At 33.2% G+C, this 27348-nt stretch overlaps 3 protein-coding genes across 4 annotated transcripts in view; 1 reads left to right on the plus strand and 2 right to left on the minus strand.

Moving 5' to 3' along the window:
- Positions 1 to 280: 280 nt before the first annotated feature.
- LOC109800845 (putative disease resistance protein At3g14460) lies at positions 281 to 4091 on the minus strand. The gene is made up of 2 exons (XM_020361747.3): positions 902 to 4091; positions 281 to 620 (listed from the first exon to the last, which is right to left on the minus strand). Exon 1 carries the CDS (start codon positions 4014 to 4016, stop codon positions 957 to 959), a length of 3060 nt encoding a protein of 1019 aa, XP_020217336.1. The 5' UTR covers positions 4017 to 4091; the 3' UTR covers positions 281 to 620; positions 902 to 956.
- Positions 4092 to 5707: 1616 nt separating this feature from the next.
- The window catches only part of LOC109799869 (uncharacterized), a 28559-nt gene continuing 6918 nt past the window's right edge, over positions 5708 to 27348 (plus strand). Inside the window, exons 1-4 of one of the 2 annotated variants that reach the window (XM_020360511.3) lie at positions 5708 to 6236; positions 6417 to 6929; positions 7072 to 7230; positions 7357 to 7407. In XM_020360511.3, coding sequence (XP_020216100.2) covers positions 5915 to 6236; positions 6417 to 6929; positions 7072 to 7230; positions 7357 to 7407 — 1045 coding nt within the window. In that variant the 5' untranslated portion in view covers positions 5708 to 5914. The remainder of the gene's footprint in view (positions 6237 to 6416; positions 6930 to 7071; positions 7231 to 7356; positions 7408 to 27348) is intronic. The other variant, XM_020360510.3, reaches the window with a different exon arrangement.
- On the minus strand, positions 26012 to 27049 carry LOC145953067 (uncharacterized). The gene is made up of 5 exons (XM_083066665.1): positions 26886 to 27049; positions 26714 to 26818; positions 26563 to 26635; positions 26387 to 26482; positions 26012 to 26300 (listed from the first exon to the last, which is right to left on the minus strand). The coding sequence occupies exons 1-5, from the start codon at positions 27047 to 27049 to the stop codon at positions 26211 to 26213; spliced, it is 528 nt and encodes a 175-aa protein (XP_082922791.1). The 3' UTR covers positions 26012 to 26210.

Raw genomic sequence — 27348 nt, forward strand, 5'->3', positions numbered from 1 at the left:
AAAAAGTAAAGTTGAAGTAACTATAGGAAAAAAAAAGTCTATAATAAAAAGGTATTTGCTGATTAGCATTTGTATAATTCTAAAGTCTCGGAAAGTATATTGTGCTACACTAGTATTTGGACAAGATTTTGGAATGTTGTGGTTTTTGTAAAATTTATGTTAAAAACTGAGATAGCTATGAGTTTAATTTGGTGGAGGGAGAAAGCGCAGGCATTACATGTTATTTGGAGGAGTTATTTCGAAATTGAAACGTAAAAAGAACCAATATTAGATTCTATGATACATTAAATCACTGAAGATTTTATATAGGGCACTTGGCCGCTTTAATTCTTGAAGGAAAACAACAATAGCAAATGGAAAGATAAATATGATACGATAAAAGAACGACAGATCCACACATACTAAAATAGGATCACTAAAAATCCACTGAAAATAACAGATTTTACACATGAGCAGAAACAAGGTCAACAAATTTACAAAAAGATAGAACAAGTCAGTGCTAAAAGAAAATTCGTGGTTTCGATCTCTCGGAAGGAATCACTTCATTTTCTTATATCAGGTGTAGCACATAATTCAGCGTGCATGGCCACATCTATCATCATCTTGGCCCTTGAGAAAACCTGAACACGAGACAACGTAATAGCGCAGAATAAGTACCAAGAACAAATCATAAAACTAGAATGAACTGACAAACAAATATAATAAAATAATTTTAGTTTAGTGGCAAGTGCCGTAAACCCTAAAAATATAATAATAAACGAGCTGGATGGTGTTACACGAAATGTCAAATAATTATGGTGAGTTGAATGAGTATACTTTGAAGAGGTTAATTTGTGCATTTTCCAATCCAAACTTGGATACGTTCACTAGTGGCAGTGATGAGAGTTGAATGAGTACTTACCCAAGGAAGAACACGCTTGAAAATTGTTTACTTCACTTGGATATGTTCAACGTGACTAATTTGTGGCCAATCGTCGCCGGCCGGTTTCTTGTTGACACCTCGACAGTAACAATTTGCAGTTCAAAATGAGCAAGGTTTTTAGAGACTTGAGATTTTCCATTTCTTTGGGCAGCGACTTCAACTTGTTGCATTTAGAAATCTCCAGTCTCCGAAGTGAGGTGAGTTTGCCAATGCTATCCGAAATGGAAGTTAACCCCTCACAGTTATGAACGGTGAGTTCTCGCAGAGTGGTAACGCTGTCCCCAAATGAAAGGGAGCTGAGAATTGGAATTTCCCTTATCGTGAGAAAACGGAGGCTTTTTAGACCATTCCATTGATTGTTTGGGCCGCAAAGGTGAATATCGGCGCAGTTTTCAATCGTAAGACGTTGGAGTGAACTCAGATGCTGGAAAGCATCGCACAGATTCTTTAAATGATTGCAATTTTGAATGTGAAAATTCTCAAGGGGAATGGAGTCTCTTGCACCAGTTCCCTTACTTAATGTATCCAGTAGCAGATTTAAGCTGGATTCCTCAAGGACCAGCTCTTTACCAAAACTGTTAGAATCCTTCGGGACCATATCAAGACGAGGATAGAGAGGCATGCACGTTAGGTCAGGGCAATGATGGACATGTAGCTTTGAAATGCTAGCAAAGACCGGCCTATCGCTTACCTCTTTCACCTCTGGCCACCAACTTTTGAGTTTAGGGCAACCCCAGACTGTGAGCTCCACCAGGGTTTTATAGAAAGCTGCATCTTTGTCACAGTTTCGTGCAACGTATTCGAGATTATCTAACCTTATAAGTTCGAGGGTCTTGAGCTGTTGTGGGAGTGCATCCTCTTGTGAGATGTATTCGCATTGACAGTCCTGCAAGCTTAACTTTACAAGGTGTTCGAATTGGGTGGAAGTGGATTTGAACAAAGAAAGGTCGGGAACTCTGTAGCCCATAAGGATTAATACTCGCAGCTCAAAATGGGACATAAGGAAATCTTCAGGTAACAGATGGTGTTGTATTTTCCCTTGATCAATCTTGAGATCCCATCTTAGTGTCAGGCTCTGAACACCAATTTTTTGTCTGCATCCCGACTTACTATTACCAAATTGCTGCACCCGGTCCAGATACAAAATTTCCAAGTGTCCTCTCAATTTGTTGAGATTTAGGAGTTCCTCAAGGCCTCCCTTGGGGTCGTCCTTGTTAGCTACAAAAGCGGACAATGTCTGCAGAGAAGTCAGCTTTCCCATTTTTGGAGGCATGTGAGTGAGACTCAGGCATCCTTCAATGTCAAGATGCTTGAGTTGCTTTAGATTCTCAAAGTCCTTGGGCAATTCTTTGAGCGAGTAACAACAAAACAGTTTCAACGTCTGTAACTTGAAAAGCTTGGTGATGTTATTAGGGAGCTTCTCCATAATATTATTCTGGGACAGATCCAGATACTCTAAGTCCTTCAGGTCCCCAATAGAGCTTGGCACCGTCCCGATCTCCAAGTCACGGAGATCCAACACGCGCAGCTTCTTGAAGCTCTTGAAGATATTTTCAAGCATTGAAGTGCTCATATCTAGCTGCATAGGAAATCGTGACTCTGGGTTGGCGAAGAAAAGAAGGCTTGCTAGTGATGATTTTGCCTTGTCATAAAGGGGACGTGGAATTCCACGTGAAAAGTTTAAGCTCAAATCAAACGAGGCTCTCTTGACTTTGCCGTGAACCTTGTGCCCGATTGGATCCATGGTGATTATCTCCCTATCGGCCACGAATCTTGCTATGTCATGCATTAGCGGGTGCAATTTGAAGCTTCTCACTTCGCCAAACTCGTCTACCTTCACGTCTTGAAACATAGATCTCCCAACGAAGTCCCTCAAATATCCACGGCCTGTTTCTGGTTCTGGTGAGCCAAGAAACCCTTCTGCCATCCAGAGATGAATTAACCTCTCAGCATCAAACAAGAAATCCTGAGGAAACAAGGAAAAATATGGGAAGCATTTGTAGGGAAACCCTTCTTCGTACACCTTGTCGTAATAGGAGCATATCAGTTGCTCCACTGGCATCAAATATTCGGAACGAGGAGACTGGAGCCATTTTGCCATGGCTATTATGGCTAGAGGGACGCCTCTACACTGCCCCACAATCTTTGTGATGCTCGCATTATCATCACATGCACCTCTTCCGAGAGCTTTCTTAAGCAAAAACACGCTTTGCTTTTCATTAAGTCCCTGCAAATCATATTGCATAATCGGGCTAGCAGCAATTTCCCTTACCACAAGACAGCTACGTGTAGTTATCACGATAGCTGTAACACGTGGATCAACCTTCTTTAACACCTGCGACGCCTTCCCATGCTCCTTTACCTTGTCGTGCAACATCTTCACATCATTGTCTTTGATCTCAGCTCTCCAATCATCCAGAATTACAAGTATGTTGAGAGTTTTTGTCGTGGGTGATGGAGATGGTGCTGAGTTGATGATTTGTTTTGCAATGGAGTCTGCATCAAAGGTGTTGTAGTTGGTACCAGGGACACGGACCTGCGAGCCAACCTGCTCTTGGACTTTCTGATCCTGGCAGACATCGTCGACAAGTTTTGTCTTTCCTATTCCTGCAAGCCCTGAAATGGCAATCACAGGAACAGGACTTTCCCCATTATCTTCGCTTCTGCTCCATAGCATGAGTTGATCTATAATCTCCTCCATTTCCTTTTCTCTCCCAATCAATTCTTTAACATCGTCAGGCACCGATCCCTTCTTGCTCGCCTGCTCGTTCAGATACTTTGCCTTGCTTGCAACGCGTTCAAGGTCCTCCCGAACTTGTTTTTTTTCAGCATTGTTGAGCTGTTTTTTAGAAGTCAGCTTTTCAACTTTGAGGAAAATGTTTGAGGAGGGTTTGCTTTTCAACTTTTCCACAGAAGTCAGCACGTTCCAAAGCTGTTGCTTCAAAATAACTAGGGCTTTCACGTCGCTATTGTTGATCTCATTTAGGATCTTCCCCTCAGGTTCCTGCAATTCTGAGGAATTCTCTTTGAACACTTCACGTATTTCCAGGATTATATTTTTAATGTCTTCTTTGTGGTAAGTAGATGCCGCCATTGATCAGGATTCAGGAGAGCGGGATACCGAAGTTCAGTCAGGGTTTCCTAGATTTTTTATATAAGAGAAATTCTATGGTAACCTTATACTAATAAAGACGGTGGTTGCTCCTCCAGTTGTCCTAATAATTCAACCCTCTTTATGTTTCCTCCCATTTTTTTTAGATTAAAAAAAAATATTACAATTAGGTCCGGAAATTAATTACCAAAATATTTATTTATTTATTATTATTATTTGACTGAAAATGCCAAAGGATTAACCATCACAGGTTGGTATTAATCCATGATTCCAAAATTCTAATACCACGTGTATTTGAGGATGAAATAAAATTGTAAATTATAAGAGTCAAATTAAAATAATTAATTTTTTCTTTAACTCAATTCATATTATTTTATATATTAATTATTTTTAAATTAAAATATTTTTACTTAAAATGTATTTTTTAATTTAATAAAATATATTAATCATAGATTTTTTAAACAACATGCACTCCAATTGATTAAAAAAATATTAATTAAGATAAATAATAATATAAACATGTGTTCGAATTAGGGATGACAACGGGGCGGGTCGGGTACGGGTTTCATGATACCCGTTCCCGTCCCCGCGAGTTAAACCCATCTCCGTCCCTGTCCCCATACCCGTCGGGTATAGATTTTCATCCTCATCCCTGTTTCCATCGGGTATTAGGTATATCCGTACCCGTCAATTTTTTAATTTTTAATTTTTTGTAAAAAAAATGATATTTTTAAATTTTTATTATTATTATATTATAATTATAATTAAGTTATTTCTTTATCTTATATTATAATAAATAATTACACATAAAAAATATTAAATTTTTTAATATAATTAAATTGAAAGTGAGTATTAAATTAAAAATAAGAACAGGGACGGGTACGGGTACGGGTACGGGGCGGGTAAGTACATACCCGTACCCGTACCCGTACCCAGTCAAACCGGGTATTCTCTGTCAAAGTTGCGACGAGTTTAGGTATTACCCGCGGGTATGAGTATGTTTGCCATCCTTAATTCTAATTCACTAATAATATATAAGAATTATATATAAAAAGATAAAACTAGTTTTTCATATATTATATATAAGAAAATATATATTACATTTCCTAAAATATTACTATAGGAGTGTGTTTGAATGGAAAATATTAAAAAAGATTAAATTAATTTAAACTTCTTATAATTCGATCAAAAAAAATTTAAGCATTTATATATATATATATATATATATAAGTTTAGAAGGAGTATTCCTTAGACTTATATATAAACAAATAAAATTAATTTTTCATATATTAAATTTTTTTATTAAATATATTTAACTTTTATAATTTATCATGAAATATGTATTATATTTCTTAAAATATCTTTAGCCACATTCATAATAGAGAATGTTCCTATTTATTAATATGAGAATAATTTTAGATTAAAAATATTAAATAAGGTTAACTTCAATAAAATCTATTTATATTTCAATCTAAAAGTTTTAAATATATTTTTTTTTTATATAAGTTCAAAGGATATCATTTATCAACTAAAAATTAACTACTTTCTTAATTTTTATGAATTAATAATTATGTATGGAACGGAGATAATAATATTTATTTGACATGCTTATAATTAAAATTCTAATATTTCAAATACCCATTTTCTTAGGTTAAAAGCATAAATATAGGTTCGCGAGACCTGCGTATTCCTCCCTACCTCCCTTTTGAACCAACCAAACTGAATACCCAGGCATGAATCTCTCACCAAAAAAGTTTTGAGTGGATTTAATTACCAGTCCACGAATCTTTCTAAGTTGCAGTGGACAAACTTAGAAAGATCTGTTCGGCTTTGGCCCATATATAATTTGATTTATTTCTTCAGACTGTGAAAAAAGTGTAATGAAAGACACACCCTGGGGAATAGTTCAAGTACTCACAAAAGACAACTATGACAGATGGAAAAATCAAATGAAAATCTATCTGATGATGCAAAAACTTTGGACTGTTGTCCAGACTGAGAGTGATTCTGTTTCGACAAATGTTGGTGCTGGGAGTAGCAATGAAATCGATAATAATGAATTGGCTTTGTGTATCATTCAATCAGCATGTGGATCAAAGATTTTAGATGAGATCAGTCATTTGAATACCGCGAAAGAGGCTTGGAATTTTTTGGCCTGGCGTTACGGTTCTGAGTTAGAAGCCACACCAGATATTGAGCAAGGTACATGTTTAATGCTACTTGCAATTCTCATATCTATTTATTAATTCAAATTTTTAAAACAAGAAGCTAGAATTAAAAGTGTGACTACTTGGACTAGATTAGGACCTCTACTGCTCTACATCAGTACATGCTTGTAGTAGCTAGACAATATTTATTTTAAAAAATGTGAATGCCATGCAGGTAGGGTAGGCGATAACGTTCGTCACTGTATAAAACTGTACAAGTGCGTGGAGGAAGGAGATGAGAAAGGTGTGGAGTTATTCCTCTCATTAGCAGAGGGAAGGAGGGCGTTATTTTTGACGTCGGATTCAGATAGGAGGACGGTTCTTCACGTAGCAGCAATCGCAGGTCACGTGAAGGTTGTTGAGGTTTTAGTTAGAGAAGGGGAAGATATATTATTAAAAATGCATGACAACATGGGTAATACTGCTCTTGCTCTTGCTGCTTATCTTACTGGCAAGACGGAAGTAGCAGAGTGCATGGTAGAGGATAAAAAGGGCGGCCGGATCCGCCAGAATCTGCTTGCTATAGCCAACAACGACGGTGAAATCCCTCTTCTTCTCGCTGCTGACAGGGGACATAAACGAATGACTCGCTATCTGTTCTCGAAAACTCCCTACAAAGTGCTGAACGAACAAGATTACGACAAGCGAGTTCTGCTGCTTGAACGATGTATCAGAGAGGAAATATTGGGTGAGTAAACCACACAACAATTTATAGAACATTAATTTGAAGGATTACCTCTCTTCCTCTCAACATTTACTTGTTTACGTATCATTTCCCTTTATATTATTGAGAAGAAAGTTACTCTAATACTGAAATTAATGCATGGTAGATGTGGCTCTGGGATTACTTGAATTATACCTGGAGCTGGATCAACTGCCCCCTGAGTCCTTACCGGACGTCTTTCTTGCCTTGCGTGCATTGGCTAAAATGCCTTATGCATTCTTAAGTGGCTGCCAATTTGGATTTCTACATAACTTCATTTACAATTGTAAGTTTCCGCAATTTTCTTACCCAATGGCTAACACAAATTATTATTATTTTTTCTATAGTTTTTTCAACACTTATTCTTACCATTTTTAATTTAAAAATACTGTCCTAATATGCTTCTATACAGTTTTAAGAGTAGAAGAGACATTTGAAATCAGTCATGAGGCAAATTTCTCAGGTACGCAAGAACTGCACTTCTCCCAACATTAATTAATTCCTTTTACGATTGTTTCGATGAGATTTTAATTAATTATTTCTATATAAGCATTTTAACTTTTCATTAAAAACTAATAAGATATCCGTACATCCATCCGGTCATCTTCCTTTTCAAACATGTAACTATTGAGTAATGCTACGAACGAAAATTGGATAACAATGTATATCAGTTTTACGTGTATCCCTTTCTATCACTTTATTTGTTATAAAGAGATATTATTAATAATGAAAAAAATATACATAAAAACAATATTACATAAATTATTATATAATCTTTATTATACGTGTATCACTCTAATTATGATATATTTCATATATCATCATTGTTAACTAATATTTCATAGAGGAATATATATACATTAACTAATAGGTCGTAGATCAATAAGTCACCGGTTAATAAATAAACATAGTCTTTTGAAAACAATGATACCGATCTCCAATTACGATGTTAAATGTAAGCTCAAACTACACAACCATGAATTTCCAGAAAATCTTGCAACTTATTGTAGGTGTTAATCATTCCAAATTTTATTTTATTCACCATCTATAAAATATTCATAAAAGTCTCAAAACAATCGATTCTAAACTCTTTAGAAATGATTAGTATATCCATGTTTTATATGTTCATTACTCAAGTTACTTTAATATCATAAGATCAGATTAATGCTCGTTAATTTTGTTTAATAAAAAATGTTGCACGATAAAGTTGATTTCTATATCAAGTGTGAATAGCTGATAAATTTAAATTTAAATTTGTGTGAGAAACTGTTTTATAGTGTTTTATGATATATATATATATATATATATATATATATATATATATATATATATATATATAAGACAATACTCTTGTTTAAATTTGTTTTACAAATAATTTTACTTATCTTTAATTAAATATTTATAATATTTGGAATTTGGTAGATAAATTAATTCTACATATATTAAATTATTTCTTATAAATTTATTATAATGCAATTGAAGTATGATCGATAACTCAAAAAATTCTTTCTTTATTTATTTTAAATAAATAAATGACAGCCTACTCTTATATCATTGTTGGTATTCAAACGATTATTAATAGAACAAAGTACATTTCCTTGCAGCGTTTTGTCAAATCCCCGGTTATATATATATATATATATATATATATATATATATATATATATATATATATATATATATATATATATATATATATATATATATTACATATTAATATAATAAATAAATTATTAAAATAGCGAAAATCTATAAGACCCTGATTTCTACATAACGGTCATGAGATAAAATGGAGAAATAATATTTTAATATTATATTATCTATGCTAATATATAAAGGGAATACTACTTTTAATAATTGCTTTTAGTTTTCATTTTACATGGACTATTTTATCCTTTGTTTATTTTTCATAATTCTCTAAGACTATTTTTTTCTGAGTAAATTTTTATTTTTTTAGGGTTTTCTTTTTTATTCTGAAACTATCATAACTACTTATAAAAAATTATTTTTTTAATATAATATAAGTACAAAGTGCCTTTCTCCTGCTACTTTATATAAAGGTAAAATAATAAAATTAAAATTAAAATAATTTAATAATAGAATAATGTTATAACCGTTAAAAAATATGATATATTAACTCTCATATATTAAATAGGAATCACTATTTTGTGTGAGAGCATTTAGAATTTTTTTTGACAATTTTTTTTAATTTTTTTAATTTCTTGTCAAGTTTCTATTTATCATAATTATTTATAAATTAAATTTTAATATTTTAAAATAATTTATCAATAAATAAAAATCATATTATGTTACAATATAAGTTATTTATCATAAATATCTAAAATATAATTTATATGTTTAAAATTTTTTATTTATATAAATTTTAAATATGATTTACATATTCAAAGAAATATTTATTTGTATATATAAATTATTAAAAATTAATAAATATTTAGCCTATGCATTGTATAGGGTAAAAAAATACAACAAATAATCAAAATAAAAATTATATAAGTATAAACTCAAATACTAATACATATCAATGTTATATTAAGTATACAATGGAAAATGTTAGTAATATACTCTCTAACATAGTCTTTTAAACATAATCTTTTTATTTGATTGTAATTTATTGGAAAACACTAAATTTAGTGAATCTCACGTCGTATTAAATGACTCTCTCTTTTGAATTTGTAGGTTTTAATAAATTCTAACCAATGAGAGTGAGTGTATTAAGAAGAGTGTGTAGAAAAATGTGTTGCTAGCCCACCTCAATATACCATTCATACTATAAATGTTATTTTTTTATTTAAAAATTCATCAATATTAACACAAAAATAAATTGCAAAGATTCAAAAAATAAAATGAAAACAATTGTTAAATATCATTGTGATCATTAAAAGATTATAAAAAAATTTGTCACAATCAAAGGCTTGGGTACTTGAGTGGTACTATGTTATGAAAAACTTATCTCACGCTTAGGTGATAGGCTACAGATATAGGTATTATATGTATGGGTTCAATTAATTTCTATACTGCTTTATGGAAAAACTCTATGTCATGCTCGGGTGATAGGCTAAACATGTCCTCAAGAAACACTTCAGGAAACTCACTCATTATAGGTTTCTTACTTACTACAGCCTTACACTCCAACTTCAAGGAAACCATCATGTATGCTTAGGCATTCTTTTTAAAAAAAAACGCCTTAATCTAGTTGGCAATTGAGAAATCCTTACTCATACTCACAATAGATTGACTAAAAACAATAGTTTTATTTGAACGGCTTAATAGGACATGGTTGGAAGATAACTAGTTCATACCAAGAAAGACATCTAACACTCATAGTCTCTTTCCTAGGGTTGGGAAAATCCCTCGAGAATTGTCTCTTCCTTTGATAGTTATAACAAGTCAACTCTTGATCTGGACACTCATATGACTTATGATCGAGACGGTTGCATCTGTAACACCTCAACTAGTCTATAAGAGCAGAACCCACACTATTGTCACGCGTAGATTGCCTTGGACTGTTGTTGACTCCTTTCTTGAGATTGTTGACTCCCTTTGTCAGTGTCGAGAATGGCTTATAGGAACCATACATCTTTTGCTCCCTTACTAGGTTCACACCCTTGTAATGTGATGCATAGGCCCTACATTCTCATCGTAAACGCGACACTTTATAGCCTAAAACATCTCTTCCACCCTGAAGATCCCTTCTCACTAGTAGAAAAATAGTCTTTTACGTCACTCTTTTCTCGTCGGTCAAGATAAACACCGACGTAAAAAAGACGCGGTGGCATTTTTGTAATTTTTTTGAACTTTTTTATGTCGGACTTAATAGGGTCCGACGTAAAATGTAAAATCTACGTCGGATACATCTAATATCCGACGTAAATTTTACATTTTACGTCGGACTTTATTATATCCGACGTAAAAATGCGTGGGAGCAGAGGTTTAGGATAATAAAAGGCATGGCTTGGGGGTTGGTTTATTTGCACGAGGAGTGGGAGCAAACGGTGATTCACAGAGACGTTAAAGCAGGGAAAGTATTGTTGGCGAAGCTTTATGAGCACGGTTCCAACCCTAGCATGACCAGGGTGGTGGGGACGTTGGGTTACCTCACGCGAACGGGGAAGCCCACAGCGAGTTCCGACGTGTTTGCGTTCGGGGCGCTCATGCTGGAGGTGGCGTGCGGGCGAAGGCCGATTGAGGCCAAGGCATTGCCGGAGGAGCTCGTGCTGGTGGAGTGGGTGTGGGAGCGGTGGCGCGTGGGGGCGGCGCTGGCGGTGGTGGATTCGTGCCTGGGAGGGGTGTTTGATGAGGTGGAGGCTCTGCTAGTGCTGAGGCTGGGGTTGTTGTGTCCCTTGTTTATGTATTTTTCATTTCTTTTTCCCTGTTTACTTTCCATCTTCACTACTAGTTCTTTTCTTCATTTTTTTTTTTGAATATTATTATTTCAAATCTTCTACGTTTCTTCTGCATCTGGAACGGGCCGTTCTGCAAGCAGAACGAGCCATTCTGCTTGCACTCGTTATTTTTTTTATTTATTTTACTGCTTTTTTATGTCGGACCTGTTAATGTCCGACGTAAATTTACGTCAGTGTTGCAACACTGACATAAATTTACGTCTCCCACATTAAGGTTGGTATTTTTTCAGACGTAAAAAGGTCAAAATGGCCGACGTAGAAACCTTCTTTTGTACTAGTGTCTAAAGCCCCATTAGGATCATATTCACCCCTAAAGGTAGGTGGATTATTTTACTAAAACTATGACAACTAGTCGGTACCAGCAGTATTCACGTTCCTCATCACCTGAGCTATCACCTACAAGGCAACAACTAAAGTGCGATCATTCCTTTTTGCCACAACTTTTCTAATTAACATAAAAATAACTCAAAACACTCAACATCAAACATACATGTTTAGAGCACACATAGAAACATGACAAACTCATAACACATTGGTTGGATGAATTGACATACTTTGATACCACTAAATGTGACACTTTTCTATCCTGAATTTAATTAAATAAAGATATTTAATAAAATGTAATTAAAATATAAAAAAAACTTAACTAACACTTTATATATAGTAAAAGGGTTCGCAATTCTTTGAATAAAACTCTTTCAATAAAAAGCTAACCAAATAACTTTAGAAATTCAAAACAAGGCACAAAATTGCTTGTTTCACAAACTTTCAACATAAAAACATATATCATCATATTTAAAATTAACTTCAAATATGACTAAAAAATAAGAAACTCTTAGCCCCAATGTCACATTATCAAAGAAAATCCCAATACTAGTGAATCATTATGCTTTGCCTTCACCAAACTCTTCCTCTTTGTTGGATCGAACGCTTACCACTAGACCAAAAGTTATAATTGATAGTTAGGACACAATTCTATCTACTTAACCGTAGCAGTTCAAGTGTCATGTGTCGACTTTGACTTAACCCACCTAGACCTCCACCACAGGACAATTGATGCTACCTTGCAAACAATCTCCCCATCAGCAATTGCTCCTGCTAGGAATCGAGCACGCGACCTTGGCTTTGATACCAATTGTTGCATTAGGGGATTATCACTAGACCAAAAGTTATAGTTGATAGTCAGGGTGCAACTCTTTCTACTTAACCATAGTAGCCTAAGCACCATGTGTCAACTATGGCTTGGACCACCTGTGCCTTTGCCACAAGACAATTAATGCCACCTAGCAAATACTCTTAAGCCTATAAATGACTATTAGCCCAACCACAAATACAACAACACACAAGGAGTAAGAATATATCTCATCCATGTACAATATATATAAAGCATAAGAGTAGTACTAACATACATACATCATATTTAGACTTCACATAAGCATTTAGATTTATCCACCATCAAAATACATCTCAATTATATCAATACACTTTAAAGCTTATTCAGATAACTCAAACAATTACAATTATTATACATAGACTCATGTAAATGAATGCAATTAAATCAACATGCATGTGGTACCAAATATCTTTGTCATCCTTGATTCATAATAGTTTAGGAGCCATGGAACAGAACCACCTTCCTCTGGTGTAGGGACCACCTCCCTCCAATGATCATCCTAATCCATCCTCAACTAGGGGATGTCTACTAGGATGCTTTTGAAGTGTTATAGCTAACCATGGTTGCCTTATACCACTCGTAAGAGGTTCCTGCCCATTAGAGATTTCCCATCATAACACCCCCAAAGTTTAGATAAATGACCTTTGATACTTGCGTAGACTCACATTATCCTACAATCAAAGTATGCATGCATGTACTCTACCAACAACATCACATTATCACACACATGCAACAACCACTAATCACATTTTTCATACCGCAAACTTAGACTTATCTACTACATCTTGCCACATCACTTAATAATGATTCATCATAACAAACATCATTATATCTCATCAACTCAACCATACCTCATCATCATTCTAACACCATCACATATCGTAACATGTGCCACTACAAACACATCAATAACATCTCATACATACGTCATACCACACATTTTCATCATTCACACACTTAAGGACGTATTGCTTATTTAACCTCTTACAATCACAGTTCTCGTTAATTCTCCTTCTTATATGTTTATATTACTGAACTCATTAATCCTATTCTTTTAATTCCATTACTAAATCACTCCTCACGGTTCCTTTGTTGATTAATTCATTTATATAACTCAATTACTATGAAAATAGGTGTGGCACCCAAAGAGTTCAGAATCTCGCCCAATGTGGGGAGATCAAGAGTCGCTTTGCTAGTTTCACATCCAACATAAGGTTATTCGCACCCAGGGTAACAAGGTATGGGAACGCTTTGGAAATAATTTGCCTAGAGTGATTTGGGTTACGCCTGATATCACCTCTTCTAAAAAAATGACGTTAAACAATATGTTGGGCGAGACACCTCTTATCCAACATAAGGAAGTAAAAAACCTCTCTAGTATCCCCATGCTCGACATTACCTTCTTCACGCTTAATGCTAAGAATTGCACATTTGTGCTCGGTGCATTGAAGGAACACCTGAAGTTGTCACAGATTCTACACTTCACAAAATTATGACTGCACGATTTAGGTTCTCCCAACTCACCCAAAATCCATTATGTTATTATTTTCCTCAATTCAATCGGCCAAACAATTAAATAATACTCATATAATACTACCATATCACTAGATCATTCAAATTTATTCAATCAAGCCAAAACCCCCGTAAATTCATTCATATAACCTTAACCCTCCAAAACACATCAATTCATTGTCAATTAACTCAATCAAGGCATATGTATGGGTTTTATTAAAACATCAAAAAATTTGCAACAACAGTTTAACAGATAGACATCCATAGAAACTCACACTAATACCTAAGAGGCTTAGGGATTATCTCTCTATACCATTATCCCTCATATATACCTATAAATGCGATAACCTCACTCCCCTCTTACCTTGAGTGATGATGTTACAATACTATGTTCTACTTGTAGCTCTGATTGCTACTCCACACTCTCTTGATAGCTCCCTCTAGGTTTCCCTCTTCAAATGCTCTTAGGATTTCAAAAGATGCATGGATAACCTAATTCCTTTGTTCTTATTTTTAATAAGCTTTTTGGTTGGACTCAGAGTGTAGTCCAATAGATATTATCCACTTACAGCCTTTCTTTATTTTATTAATTTACATTGTAACTTAATTAATCCAAAATTATAACATATTTATTTATTAAAAAATATGATGTTACAAAACACAACAAACAATACATATGCATTCACATTTAAATATTAATAAATAGCAATTGCACATTCCATTAATTAGATATGTAATAATTACAAGTCACATCTGTGCAACATACAACCATTATGTTCAAGATAATGTAATGGACACGGACATCCTAAATTATATATATGTTGTGTCAGTAAAACAATTTCAATTGTTGCTTGAAAACTCACTAGAGTAGCCTAGGAGAGCATGTTAGGTCAAGCCATCATAACACTTTACACTAGGAAGATATACACAGGGATGCATCGGGATAGCGATTTTGGCCAAGTTACACCCCATGAACACAATGGATGAAACTAGGGCAACTAAACCTAGCTATCCCCAAAGTCATGAATTTTCAAGCTTTTACATAAGCGGGACCTTTCTCGACGACATATTTTGCATCGTACTCATCACAAAAACAACTGATGCACTTGATGCATGTTATACCATACTATATGCAATTTCATATCCTACACAATAATCATCATAACATACTCATCAACTGTATTATATACTCATTTTAAACAACAAAGCAAGGAAAATCGAATAGGTAATCTCGCCTAAACTTTCACATTGCTAAGCTTAACTCAGACTTCACATTGTATGACCATCACATGGTCCATACACAACATTTCAAATGTTGCTTAATATCATTAGTAGATTATTCTTACAACTATATACGTATAAACAATATTACTCAATACATTCATTCAACATCATTTTCTCCACCAAAGAATTACAAGACACCCACAAGCAATAATTACTCAAGAAAAGAGTGACACTCAACATGGGGCACCTTGTGCTTGATGTAGTTTAGGCAAGGAGCACACTTCACCTCTCTAGAAATGTCTCGCTTGACGTAACCCTCTTATGCCCAATGAATTTACAATAAGGAGCCCCTAGATCTCCTACCCAACGTGACTATTCCCTTTCTTGACGTAAACACCACAAAGAGCAACCCATGTGTTCACGACCAAAAATAACTCATGGCGTCCGATGTTGTGTCAGTATAGATTCATTTGAATAAAATGCAAATTTTTTCACATATCAACCAACATTCAATTTAACGAATACTAACTGGTAAAATCATACAACAAGCACAATTAGACATTTCTAAGCTATTAATTCAAATACTATATATATATATATATATATATATATATATATATATATATATTACTCATTATTAATTCAATTTACTCCATCCTTAGAGTTTGTTAGAAAAGAATGGCCTAATCCAAGAGGGGGGGTGAATTGGATTCAATGACCCTTTAAAAATTTATCAGAGTTTCTGGATCTTTAAATTCAATTAAAACTTTCCTATGACAGAATTTTCAAATGAAGCACTCTTAAAGACTTGTTACAATGATATGAATGCAATGTGCAACTTGATTACAAGACAATAAGGTTCAAATATAATATCCAATTACAGATTTTAAACCATCAAAATTCACATACACTTGTTAATCAAGTTTTATCTTCTTTAAGGCTCAACCAAGAAATTACAAAATAAGAGATAAGGTTGAAGAAGATTGCACAAGTCTTTTATACTGGTTCAGCCACTCCACATGTGACCTACATCCAGTCCTTAATCACCACCTGATTAAGATTTTTCCATTATCTTTAAGCAAGAAGGTTTACAAGCAAACACACATGCATATACTTCACTACTAAAAGATAACCACTTTCTTGATCCCAAGAAAGCACCCCTTGTAGATCCCACTACAAGAAACTTAACCACTTGAGAAACCCTTCTCAAGATTTTTCACCAAACTTCACAAAGAATTAAAAAGGAACGAATTCACCTGGAATTCTTGAACAAATCTTTATCTTCCTTTTTCAAGAGTATGATGATGATGATGATTTTCTCACAAGCTTTTCACAAACGTTTTTCTCTTGGATTTTACAAAGAAAACTCTCCAAGATGTCACACAGACTCTCTAAAACGTTTTTAGAAGTTGATTATCAGTTCTCACTCAATTGTCTCATTTTTCAAAAGAGTTTAAGTCTATTTATAAAAGTTCAAACCCAGATAATCGATTATTTTAAAGAATAATCGATTATTTTGTTCTTCAGATTTCTGGAAATCAACCAAGAACAATTTAATCGATTATTTAGCTGGATAATCGATTATTCCAGAGAGTTGTTTCTGAAATAATCGATTATTTTGGCAAATAATCGATTATTACAGCAAGGCATGCCACTTAGCCCATTTGCTGAAATAATCGATTATATTTAACAATAATCGATTATTTTGAGTTAGTTCTTAAAATTTCATTTTAAGCCTAAAAATAACTCTCCAATGTTTTTAACTCATCATCATCTACTCCCTACTTAATCCTAAACAAGATTTGCTCAATGCACAAAGCACACACAATTACAAAAATTCATTTCCTAAGTTCTATTACATAGTTCCAGTTCATAGCATTCTCTTTGACTCTTCTTTAACTTTGTTTTTGTGCTCTCCAAATTGTTGCATGTTGTGATCATCAAAACTCTTTAAGCTTCAAGCTCTCCTAAGCTCAACAGAGTTCCCACTAGAACCCATAAGTACTCATAGATTCATAATTGTAGACAATTATACCAATATAAACATGACTACTCATCAATTATTATCACTAGAGCACACAAGAATAACATGAAGTACTGAATCACAAATTATGATAATAAATTGGGATGTTTTCCTCATATGACATAAACAAACAAAATGAGATTGAAGGCCAATCTCGCTATCTTGCTAATAACTCATACCTTAGAACAAGATTACTTACCCCCCTTTACCTTAGTGGGTACTCGACATCGAGTGTGAATCTTCGAGGTCATCTCCAAATGTCTACTATTCTCTAATCACTCCAGAGCACAAAAGTGTGAATTAAAAATTATGTGATGTGTGAGGCAACCTTAGTGTAACTTTTCTTTATATAGAACACTCTAAAACCCTAACTCGTGTTTAACTTGTTAGTAAAAACAAATTAACCACAATTACTTATCATTTCCTTATAATTAAATAATAACAAGAAATTTTTAAATATTTCTTATTATTTAATAACACTATGGAGAAAAGATACATACTAGAAGGAAGGTTGAATAGTATCAATCAAAAACTCACACTTTTTTAAGCAGTGAAGTAATAACACTAACAATTAAGAGTGTTGAAGAGAGAGTAGATGGAACACATGATATTCTTATACTAGTTCATCTCAATCACTAAGACTATGTCCAGTTCTCAATCTAACTAAATTAAGTTCCACTATCTTAAACAAGATACAAGTATTCTTTCAACAAGTCAGTTCTGACTCAAACCTAAGTGTTATTTGAATTGTCTCTTCAAACAATCTATCTAAGTATTCTTTTTACACAAAGTCTCTCCAAGCTTCAATACTGAGTATTCTTTTACAGTCAAACCTCTCTAGGCTCAAACAATAAATATTTTTTTAAAGACAAGTCTCTTTAGGCTCAAACAACAAGTATTCTTTTACAGAAAAACCTTTCTAGGCTCAAACAATAAGTATTCTTTTATAAATAAGCCTCTTCAAGCTTAAACAACAAGTATTCTTTTATAGATAGGCCTCTTTAGGCTCAAAGCCAATAACTTAGAGTTACTAAAGTTTACAAAGTTGTTTCATCTTCCTATCAAGACTTGATACAACAAATTAAGTACAAAGCGCTTTATAGAAAGAATCAAGGAATATGTTTAGTGCAAATTAATGCTTGCAAAAATTTTATCTTCATTTCATTTCTTTATGATCATGAAGCTTCTTATATAGTAGCTCAGATGAAGATTACTGTTGCAAAACCTTGAGAATTCCTCACAAGCTTGCTTCATTTGTCTATGTTTCAAGTTCCTTGAGATGAGAAGTGTCCATTAATGTATTAAACACTTGCATTAAATGTATTTCACCAAATTGTCACTTCTTACATGATCAAGGAGGCTACTTATCATCTTTAGGATACCAAACAAACTATCTATACCATGTGTTAGTGAGAAGCAGGTTTTGCATCAACTTTTGCTGACTTTCTCCATGATTTTAGGGATCCATCTATCCTTGGTTTTGACACAAAGTATGCCTTATTCTCTTTAACAAATTTGTGAATTCCAAAAGAGTTTTTTTAGTATAATTGATCTATTAAGGAATCACTAAGATGTGCAAAAAGTAGTCATTAGTCATTATAAATAATAAGCATATAAGACTTTATGAAGATAGATTTTATGCTTCATTTGATAACACATCATTTCACTAACGAATTGCGTCTTGTGTTTTGTCTGATGAGTATTTTACAAAAATATTTTCTCTTAAAAAAACATTTTGTTTGTTATCATCAAATTTGGGACTTGAGGGATCCAAGATTGTATTTTGACTTAACAAACCCTCATAAATTTAAAATTACCCAATTAATTGTTTAAAATTCTTATTAATTTATTCTAAAAAACTTGGGGGTATTACATTATGAGGTGGGGGAACCTATGGATTTCCAACTTCTAGTTTTGAGACACCTCTAGGGCCATAAATTTAAGCTTCCTCATAATGTCTTGACTATTCCAAACTTTGACAAAAAATATCAAGGCATTTCTAGCCTTCCAAATAAACTAGATGAGAGTACCAAAGAGAGGATTCCAAATGCCCGATTGAGTAGAGAAGTTAACTATGATCCAATTTTCACATCTCCATAAAAAACTCTCGAGTCTTATAGTAGTCTCTATTCCTATAGCCACCCAAATAGACCTCACTAAAATACAATCTTTGAGAATATGACTATCTAGCTCGACCTACATACCACATATAGGACAATTTTCACTCTTAGATAGACCACATAAAGTCCTCTTCACATTAGTTTTAAGCTCATCCTGCATGATCATCCAATTAAACACCTTAAATCTATATAGCCCCGTCAATCTCCATATATTTTCCTAGTTAAAGCTATTGTTATTTGAGTAATCACGACCATAAAAAAAAAAGAATAAGCCAATTTAATAATGAACATTCACTAATGCAAAAGAGGTATTTTACATATGTTATTTTAAGGTTTTTACGTTAGAAAAAAGTTCGATGTCAATGTGAGAGCCATAAATTTATATCGGGTTTAAAAGCTGACGTAATATTACGTTGGAGATTTTTGAACACCGACTTAAAAAAGTTGTAAAACCAAGAAAAATAACACAAAAATATTTACGTCAGACTATACCATGTCCAACGTAAATTTATGCATTTTTTTAAGATTTGCTTTACTTCTTGATACACCCAAAACCTGCTACAGTCCAGAATACAAAATCAAGTAGTACACCTAACCTAGGCAGTCCATAATACAAATTCAAATATAATTTATATTTCAAAATTGAATCACAAAAAAAAAATAATATATAAATGTTTAAAAAGCATGAATTAAGACAATAATGTGAACCCTATTATCCTAAAAAAGCTACAGAACCTAAGTTTGTGAATGCTATGAAACTATAGTTTAAAGTAACTAATTAAACTTAGAAATGTAACTATCATATAGTTTGAAGTAAAAAAGTTTTCCATTGTTCTCTTATCTTTCTGATTTCATCTTCGGGCAATGGAGATGGATCTTCAAAGACTTGAAACATTAATTTAAGTGTCATTAATATGCAATGTTAATTATTATAAATGATGTAATATATAGCCACATTCAAATGAGTCTTTTTGTTTATTACACTAAAATGAGAAATAAATAACAATATTATTTCCAAAGTCGATAAATTCAAATATTATTGCCTCTATTAAATAATTTTCTAACCTTAGGGTATATGAAGTGCAATATCTTTGATCTGGCTCTTCCACTTAAAATATTAGTTCCAGACACGATTCTAATTAATTGAAATAAAAACAGATGTTAGCCAATATAAATAGTTATAATTTTAAAACATAATGAAAAATTATATTTACCTTGTAATTGACATTCCATTTCGTGGCTTGGTTTTCGATGTAATGAACAAAACCACACCACGGTGTAATCCTTAGGAATGATTACAATTAACTGCCACTGGAACTTACATTATATGACAAACAAATTAGTTATAAAATTACCATGATTAAAAAAAAATAAAAAACTAACCCTTCAATGTATGGAGCCATGTATATATGTCTTCTTAATTCACTCATCCATGTTTGTATATATTGCTGGATCTGGACCTTCATGTTTCCTGATTTTTGGATGGATTAAGGCTCTATAAATCCATATACTTGTGTTTGTGCTTGCTCCACACTCAATTTATCCATACATAACACAATTAATTGTTATACTTAAATGTAATTATTTTAGTTTTAGACTCATAAAAGAAAATACCACTTACATGGCCCATAGTTGTATGATAGATATATTTAACATGGAGTTTCCCCTAACAATCTCTAATGTGTCGGGTAGGGATATGTATAGTGGACAATTAGAGCTGTCAACTCCAAAAACTCTAATGTCCCACTGTATTGGTTTCTTCTTCAATCGTGGTAATATGGTTAGAAGCCTAGATATGGGATCATCCTCAACTTCTATGATATCAACATCATGAATATCAGGTTCTCTCATGACCTCCTTACCACGATTGATAAAATCCTAAACCAATGATAGAAATTAGTTAAACAATAATAGAATTATAAGAATATAAAAGAGAAATAATAGAATTACCTTTGCCCGTGCTGAAAGCGGCATCACCAAACGTTTTGGCCAAGCTAAGAATGTGTCGGTTGCTTGCCACACTAGTTGAACCTCTGTATTGGACAAAGGCACTGGAGCAGCAGCATCTTGAACATGGTTAACCACAACCCGTGCCCATTCTGGCTCTAGAGGGACACCATGGATGGTTGAGCCACCCGCAAATACTCAACCAATAGCCGCTATTTGTGGGGGGTCATCCTCAACATATAACTCACTGGTTTGGTACATCAGTGTGAGTATGTTCCCCTGAGGGATCTGGAGCAGCACAACTCCCTTTAGTGCTCACTCGAACACCATCATTAGCAACTGCAGTCTGTTACTGAGAACGAGCTAGAAGCTCAAAGTTCTATTCAAACTCTTGTCGCATGTTATTTAAATTTTCTTGAAATTGCATCTCTATTCTCTACATAGCCTCCTGATTGAAAGAGTCAACAGTACTGCTCCTCGATGGTGGTGCACCAAAGTAATCTTGGAGACTCCAAGAACCACCAATACCATGCACACGCCCTGGGTACTCTAGACTTCCTATGGCCGTTGTGAGTATATCATCCCGACCATGGGGAACAAATGAGCCTTGGGTGGCCTGCTCAACTAAACCCTCTTGCAACATATTAACAATAAGTAAGTACACCCTAAACTACACTTATGAATTGAATGAGTTGAAATTAAGAGTGTTAGTATGTATATTTTTACTTACTATTTTATCAGTAATGACCCTTACAGACTTAGAAGTCATTTGCCCATCTGATTTTGTTTGAGCTACTATCCATAGCTCATAGCGGGGAGGTGGATCTAGAAGGTCAGCAGACTCAACCTCTGATGCCTCTGTCCTAGCCTTCATGAGTTTCTTCTTTTTTAATTCATATCCCTCTCTTGACAATAGATGGGGTGCATCATTCTTGCTCTGTCGTTCTTGGACAGCTACTCTTTTGGCCTGCAATAATTAATGCAAATAAGAAAATGAGATTAAAATATACCTTAAGTATTTGTGTTAATGTAAGAATTATCAATAACTAACCTGCCAAGAAGGGTCCAATCGACTAGCACAAAATTGCATCCATTCCTCGTCACTAATCTGGTACTTTAGACAGGGAGTCTCATTTTGTCGCTTTCCAAATACATACTTTTAAGAATAATGAACATTAATCAGTAGTACAACCCCAATGTTTTGAAAAGGGGTAATAATATCCCTAGGAAGGAAAAGATCGATATGTTCAACATCCCACAAACCATCTAGTCTGACATAGTCACAAACTCTCTTATTCTTTTCTAGTAGGGGTTTATGTTAAAATGTGATACAGACTTTTAGAATAAGCTAGATTATTGTAGAAAAACATATAGGTATATGCTAGTAACTACTAGATGATACAAATTCTAAAATTATTTAGACAATTACATATAAATAGAAAAATCTAGAATAAATATCTCTAAAATCTTCTACATAAAACATGAATGATAGTGTTGAGGCCTATAAATAGGCCATGTACCCAACATTTGTAACCAAGCAACTAATTCCACTCAAATCTATTCTAACTATTCTTCTAAGCTAGTTTTCCTTTCAACTAAGCCTATCTATATAAATTTGTCTCCTCATTCTTTCTACCAATCAAAGAAATTTTTACTGTTTGATAATTCATAAACTAATGGTTTAGAGCAAGCATGAGAATGAAGATTCTCAGCCAACGAAAATCACCTACCTAACCAAAAATTGACACTCCTCTCATCACCAATCTCCCATCTAACATTTTGAGTAACATATTTCTACAGCTCGACAACACTTTTCCAAGACTAAGTATCTATGGCTTTCACTTGCACATGGGGAATAGTCTTCAAGCCACATTTGTATTTTGCAGGAAGCAACTAGACCCACAACTCTGAAGGCTTGGAGATAAGCTCTCACTCAGTCTTCGTGAGGAAAGCTTTGCTGAATAGGTGGGGGTAATAAAACCCAAACCACCTTGACCTCTAGGCTCACAAAAAGAAACCCAAGGGGTAGTATGCAACCGCTTACTACCAATATTATCATTCCAAACAAAGTGTCTTTAAATTTCCTACAGTTTCTTACAGACACCTTTAGGGAGTAAAGTTGATTGCATAGAATAAGTTGGCATAGCTTGAATAACGCTCTAAGTTAGAGTAACTCTGTCCACCATAACCAACTAGCTAGCTTTCCATGAAAAAAAGCCTTTGGTTTGATCTATGGATAATATGTTGGAACATGATTCACTCCTTTAGAGAAAAAAAAACAAAAAAAACTAGCTAGTTTTAGTCACATTGACCCTGGTACCAACAGCCTGACTAAACATATCCAAACACTTCATCATAGTCTCCCTCTGAGCATTTGAAGCTTCCCTAAAGAGCAAAAAGGTCATCAATAAAGAACAAGTGAGATATAGTACTAAAGTCATTTCTAAAAATAATGAGGGGTTCCACCTACCCTGATATAACTCTTCCTCAATCAAATGAGATGACCTTTCCATACAGATAACAAAAATATAAGGTGAAATGGAATCACCCTACTTGATCCCCTTTTAAGGTTTAAAAGGACCAGTTTTCTCCCCATTAACACACACTTGAAAGGAAATGGAAAACAAGCCATGAATAAGGACTATATATATATATAAAGGATTATGGAAACCCTAAAGTTAATTGTATTTTTAATTATTCAATATTATAATTATGTAATTTTAATTCTTAAAGTATTAACGTTATTTTATATTCAACATTAATGCTACATGTCGATACACATGTACCGGTCAACTGTGTATGACACTTTTGTTTATGATGTATTTTTTTTTTCCTTTTGGAATGTATTAATTTTGTTTTAAAAATTAGGTGCATATGTTTTTTTTTTTGTAATATTTAAAAATAATTAAATATGTTTACTTTTTTTAAATCAAGCTAAATAATTAAACCATATATAATTGCATGACATAATTTTCTTTCATTTTTACTTCTATTTTTTCACAGATTAAAAAATTTAAGATATATTCTTGTGATGCTTAATTAGTATAATTTTATTTAAGTGTTGAAGAAATGTGTTTCCTTTTTTAAGTTTGAATATGATTTATTTTCTTTATCAATAAGAATTAAAATATAACAACCAATTTGAGTTGGTTGGTGCGAGTGACAAGGGACTCATTTTGCTTAATCAAGTGACCAGTAATTAAATTTTGTAAAAAAATTCAAGCAAGGAGGGGATATTCACCTATTTGGTGTTTGTCAAATACTCGAAAAATTATCCTGGTGTTCAACAAAGAACACTACAAGAAAATGGTGAAATAGCTGCGAAAAATAAGCGTCGGCTAATTTAATTTATTTTAAGTTTAGCATTGGAAAAGCTGACGCTATTTCTTTAGATATAGTGTCGGCTTTTCCGACATTAATTTAATTTAAATTAATCTTAATTTAAATTTAGTGCCGAAAAGTTGACGCTACATCTTAAAATAACGCTAGTTTTTTCAACAGTACACGTACTTTGAGAGAGATAAAGATAATTTTTCAATGTTATATACGCATAATGTGTTTTGGTTCACTTGGTTATTAAGTTCACTTAAGACCTCAAGGTTCACATATCGAGTCCTTAGAATGTTAAAAATACGAACGAATAATTGATAAGCTGAAAAAAGAAGATAAAAAAAATAAAATAAATTTCGTGTCGACGTAGTGTCGGCTTAACTGACAATAAAAAATTAAAATAAATAAATTTGTTATTAACGGCTTAGTCGACACAAAAAAAAAATTGTGTCGACTTATTTAACGTCAGCTAAAATTGATAAATAACTGACAATATTACGTCGATTTTTATGATTTAGAGTCAGCTTTTGCCTGACTCTAAACTACAACATTTTTGTAGTGAAATATTTCTGAATAATAAATTAAAAAAACTATAACAACAAAGTTCAAACATGAATCTTTATGTATACTATTTCAACAAAGTTTGAAATATGAATTAATATGATATTGTATAACGAAGAAAGAGACAATATTTAAGGATTTTTTTTATTCTGCACAACTTTACATAAGTTAAGAAATATTAAATACCTATTTTTAAAATATTCTTCCTACTTAATTAATTAAGAGACTTTGAAAAATATTAAATTTTCACTCATTTATTTAACCTTTCTACTAAAAAAATATATATATTATTACTACTCGCAGTGAAACTCTTCATGTACTCTTAATCTCTCTTCCAATAAACAAAAAAAGTTATTTCTATTCAATGTAAAATTATTTCTTTATTCTAAACTTTTCATTGTCTTTTTAGTTTCATAAAGACTAGTAGACAACCGCAGGAGTCACTAGTACAGAAAGGGTCTTTTATGTCGTGTATTTTGACCCTTTTACGTCGGAAAAGGGTCCGACGTTAATACGGGAGTCGTAAATTTACGTCGCCTCTGCAAGACGACGTAAATTTACGTCGGAGATTATTCCAGACCGACGTAAAAAGGGGCAAAATCATGCCACAATTTTACGTCAGACGTGGGCTTGTCCGACGTAAATTGTGGGAGTTTTTTTTTAAAAAACGTTTGTAAATTGATATACCCAACACCTGCATATAAATATAATCCAGAATACCAACTCTAAACCAGGCAGTCCAGAATAGAAATTCAAATTGTATTTCAAAATTGAATGACAAAAAGAAAATAATATATAAATCTTAAAAAACATAAATTATGACAATGTAAATCCTATTATCCTAAAAAAGCTATAAAACATGTTTGTCAATGCTATCTAACTAACTAAACTAACTAACTATCAAACTATAAACATAATATCTAACTAACTATCAAACTATAAACATAATATCTAACTAACTAAACTTAGAAAAAAATTTGCCCATTGTTCTCTTATCTTGAGCAACTCATCTTCGGGCAATGGAGATGGATCTTGAAAGACCTGAAAGGGTAATTTAAGTGTCATTAATATGCAATGTTAATTATTCTAAAGGTAAATATAGTTAAATAAATTTTGATATGAATTACCTGCGCCCAAGAATCAATAATACCCGCAGAAACTATGGCTTTCATCCAATACATGATGTAATAGCCACATTCAAACGAGTCTTGTTGCTTATTACACTAAAATGAGAAACAAATAACTATTAATTCCAAAGTCAATAAATTTAAATATTATTGATTGTATGAATTTATTTGCTAACCTTAGGGTATATGAAATGCAATGACTTTGATGATCTGGCTCTTCCACTTAATATATTAGCTCCAGACACGATTCTAATTAATTGAAATAAAAACAAATGTTAGCCAATATATATAATTAGTTTTAAAACATAATGAAAAAAATTTAGTTACCCATGTAATTGGCTTTTAATTTCATGGCTTGGTTTTCGATGAAGTGAACAAAACCACACCACGGTATATTCCTTAGGAATGATTACCATTAACTGCCAATGGGACCTACATTGTATGATAAACAAATCAGTTAAAAACTTACCATGATTAAAAAACCAATTAAAAAACTAACCCGTCAATGTATGGAGCCATGTATATATGTCTTCTTGAGTCACTCATCCATGTTTGCATATATTGTTGGATCTGGACCTGAGTGTTTCCTGACTTTTGGATGGATTGAGGCTCAATAAATCCATATACTTCTGCTTGTGCTTGCTCCACACTCAATTTATCCATGTACCTAACACAAATAATTATTATAAGTTAAATGTATATATTGTAAATTTAGACTCATAAAAGAAAATATGACTTACATGGCCCACAACTGTATGACAGATATATTTAACATGCAGTTTCCCCCAACAATCTCTAATGCATCAGGCAGAGATATGTATAGTGGAACATCAGAGCTATCAACTCCAAAAACTCTAATGTCCCACTGCAATTGAATTGGATGCTTCTTTATTCGTGGTAATTTGATTAGAAGCATAGATATGGGATCATCCTCAGCTTCTGCGATATTGGCATCATGAACA

This window comes from Cajanus cajan, chromosome 11 (assembly GCF_000230855.2).
Source record: "Cajanus cajan strain Asha chromosome 11, NIPB_CcT2T_4, whole genome shotgun sequence".
Lineage (NCBI taxonomy): Eukaryota > Viridiplantae > Streptophyta > Magnoliopsida > Fabales > Fabaceae > Cajanus > Cajanus cajan.

Excerpts from the sequence above, each read along its gene's own strand:
- LOC109800845 (XM_020361747.3), bottom strand. The coding sequence starts at position 4,016 with ATGGCGGCATCTACTTACCACAAAGAAGACATTAAAAATATAATCCTG.
- LOC145953067 (XM_083066665.1), bottom strand. The coding sequence starts at position 27,049 with ATGGATAAATTGAGTGTGGAGCAAGCACAAGCAGAAGTATATGGATTT. Across the intron at positions 26,636-26,713 it reads ATTAAAAGCCAATTACATGG|AATCGTGTCTGGAGCTAATA; the intron begins GTAACTAAATTT and ends TCAATTAATTAG. Across the intron at positions 26,301-26,386 it reads TTATTGATTCTTGGGCGCAG|GTCTTTCAAGATCCATCTCC; the intron begins GTAATTCATATC and ends TTACCCTTTCAG.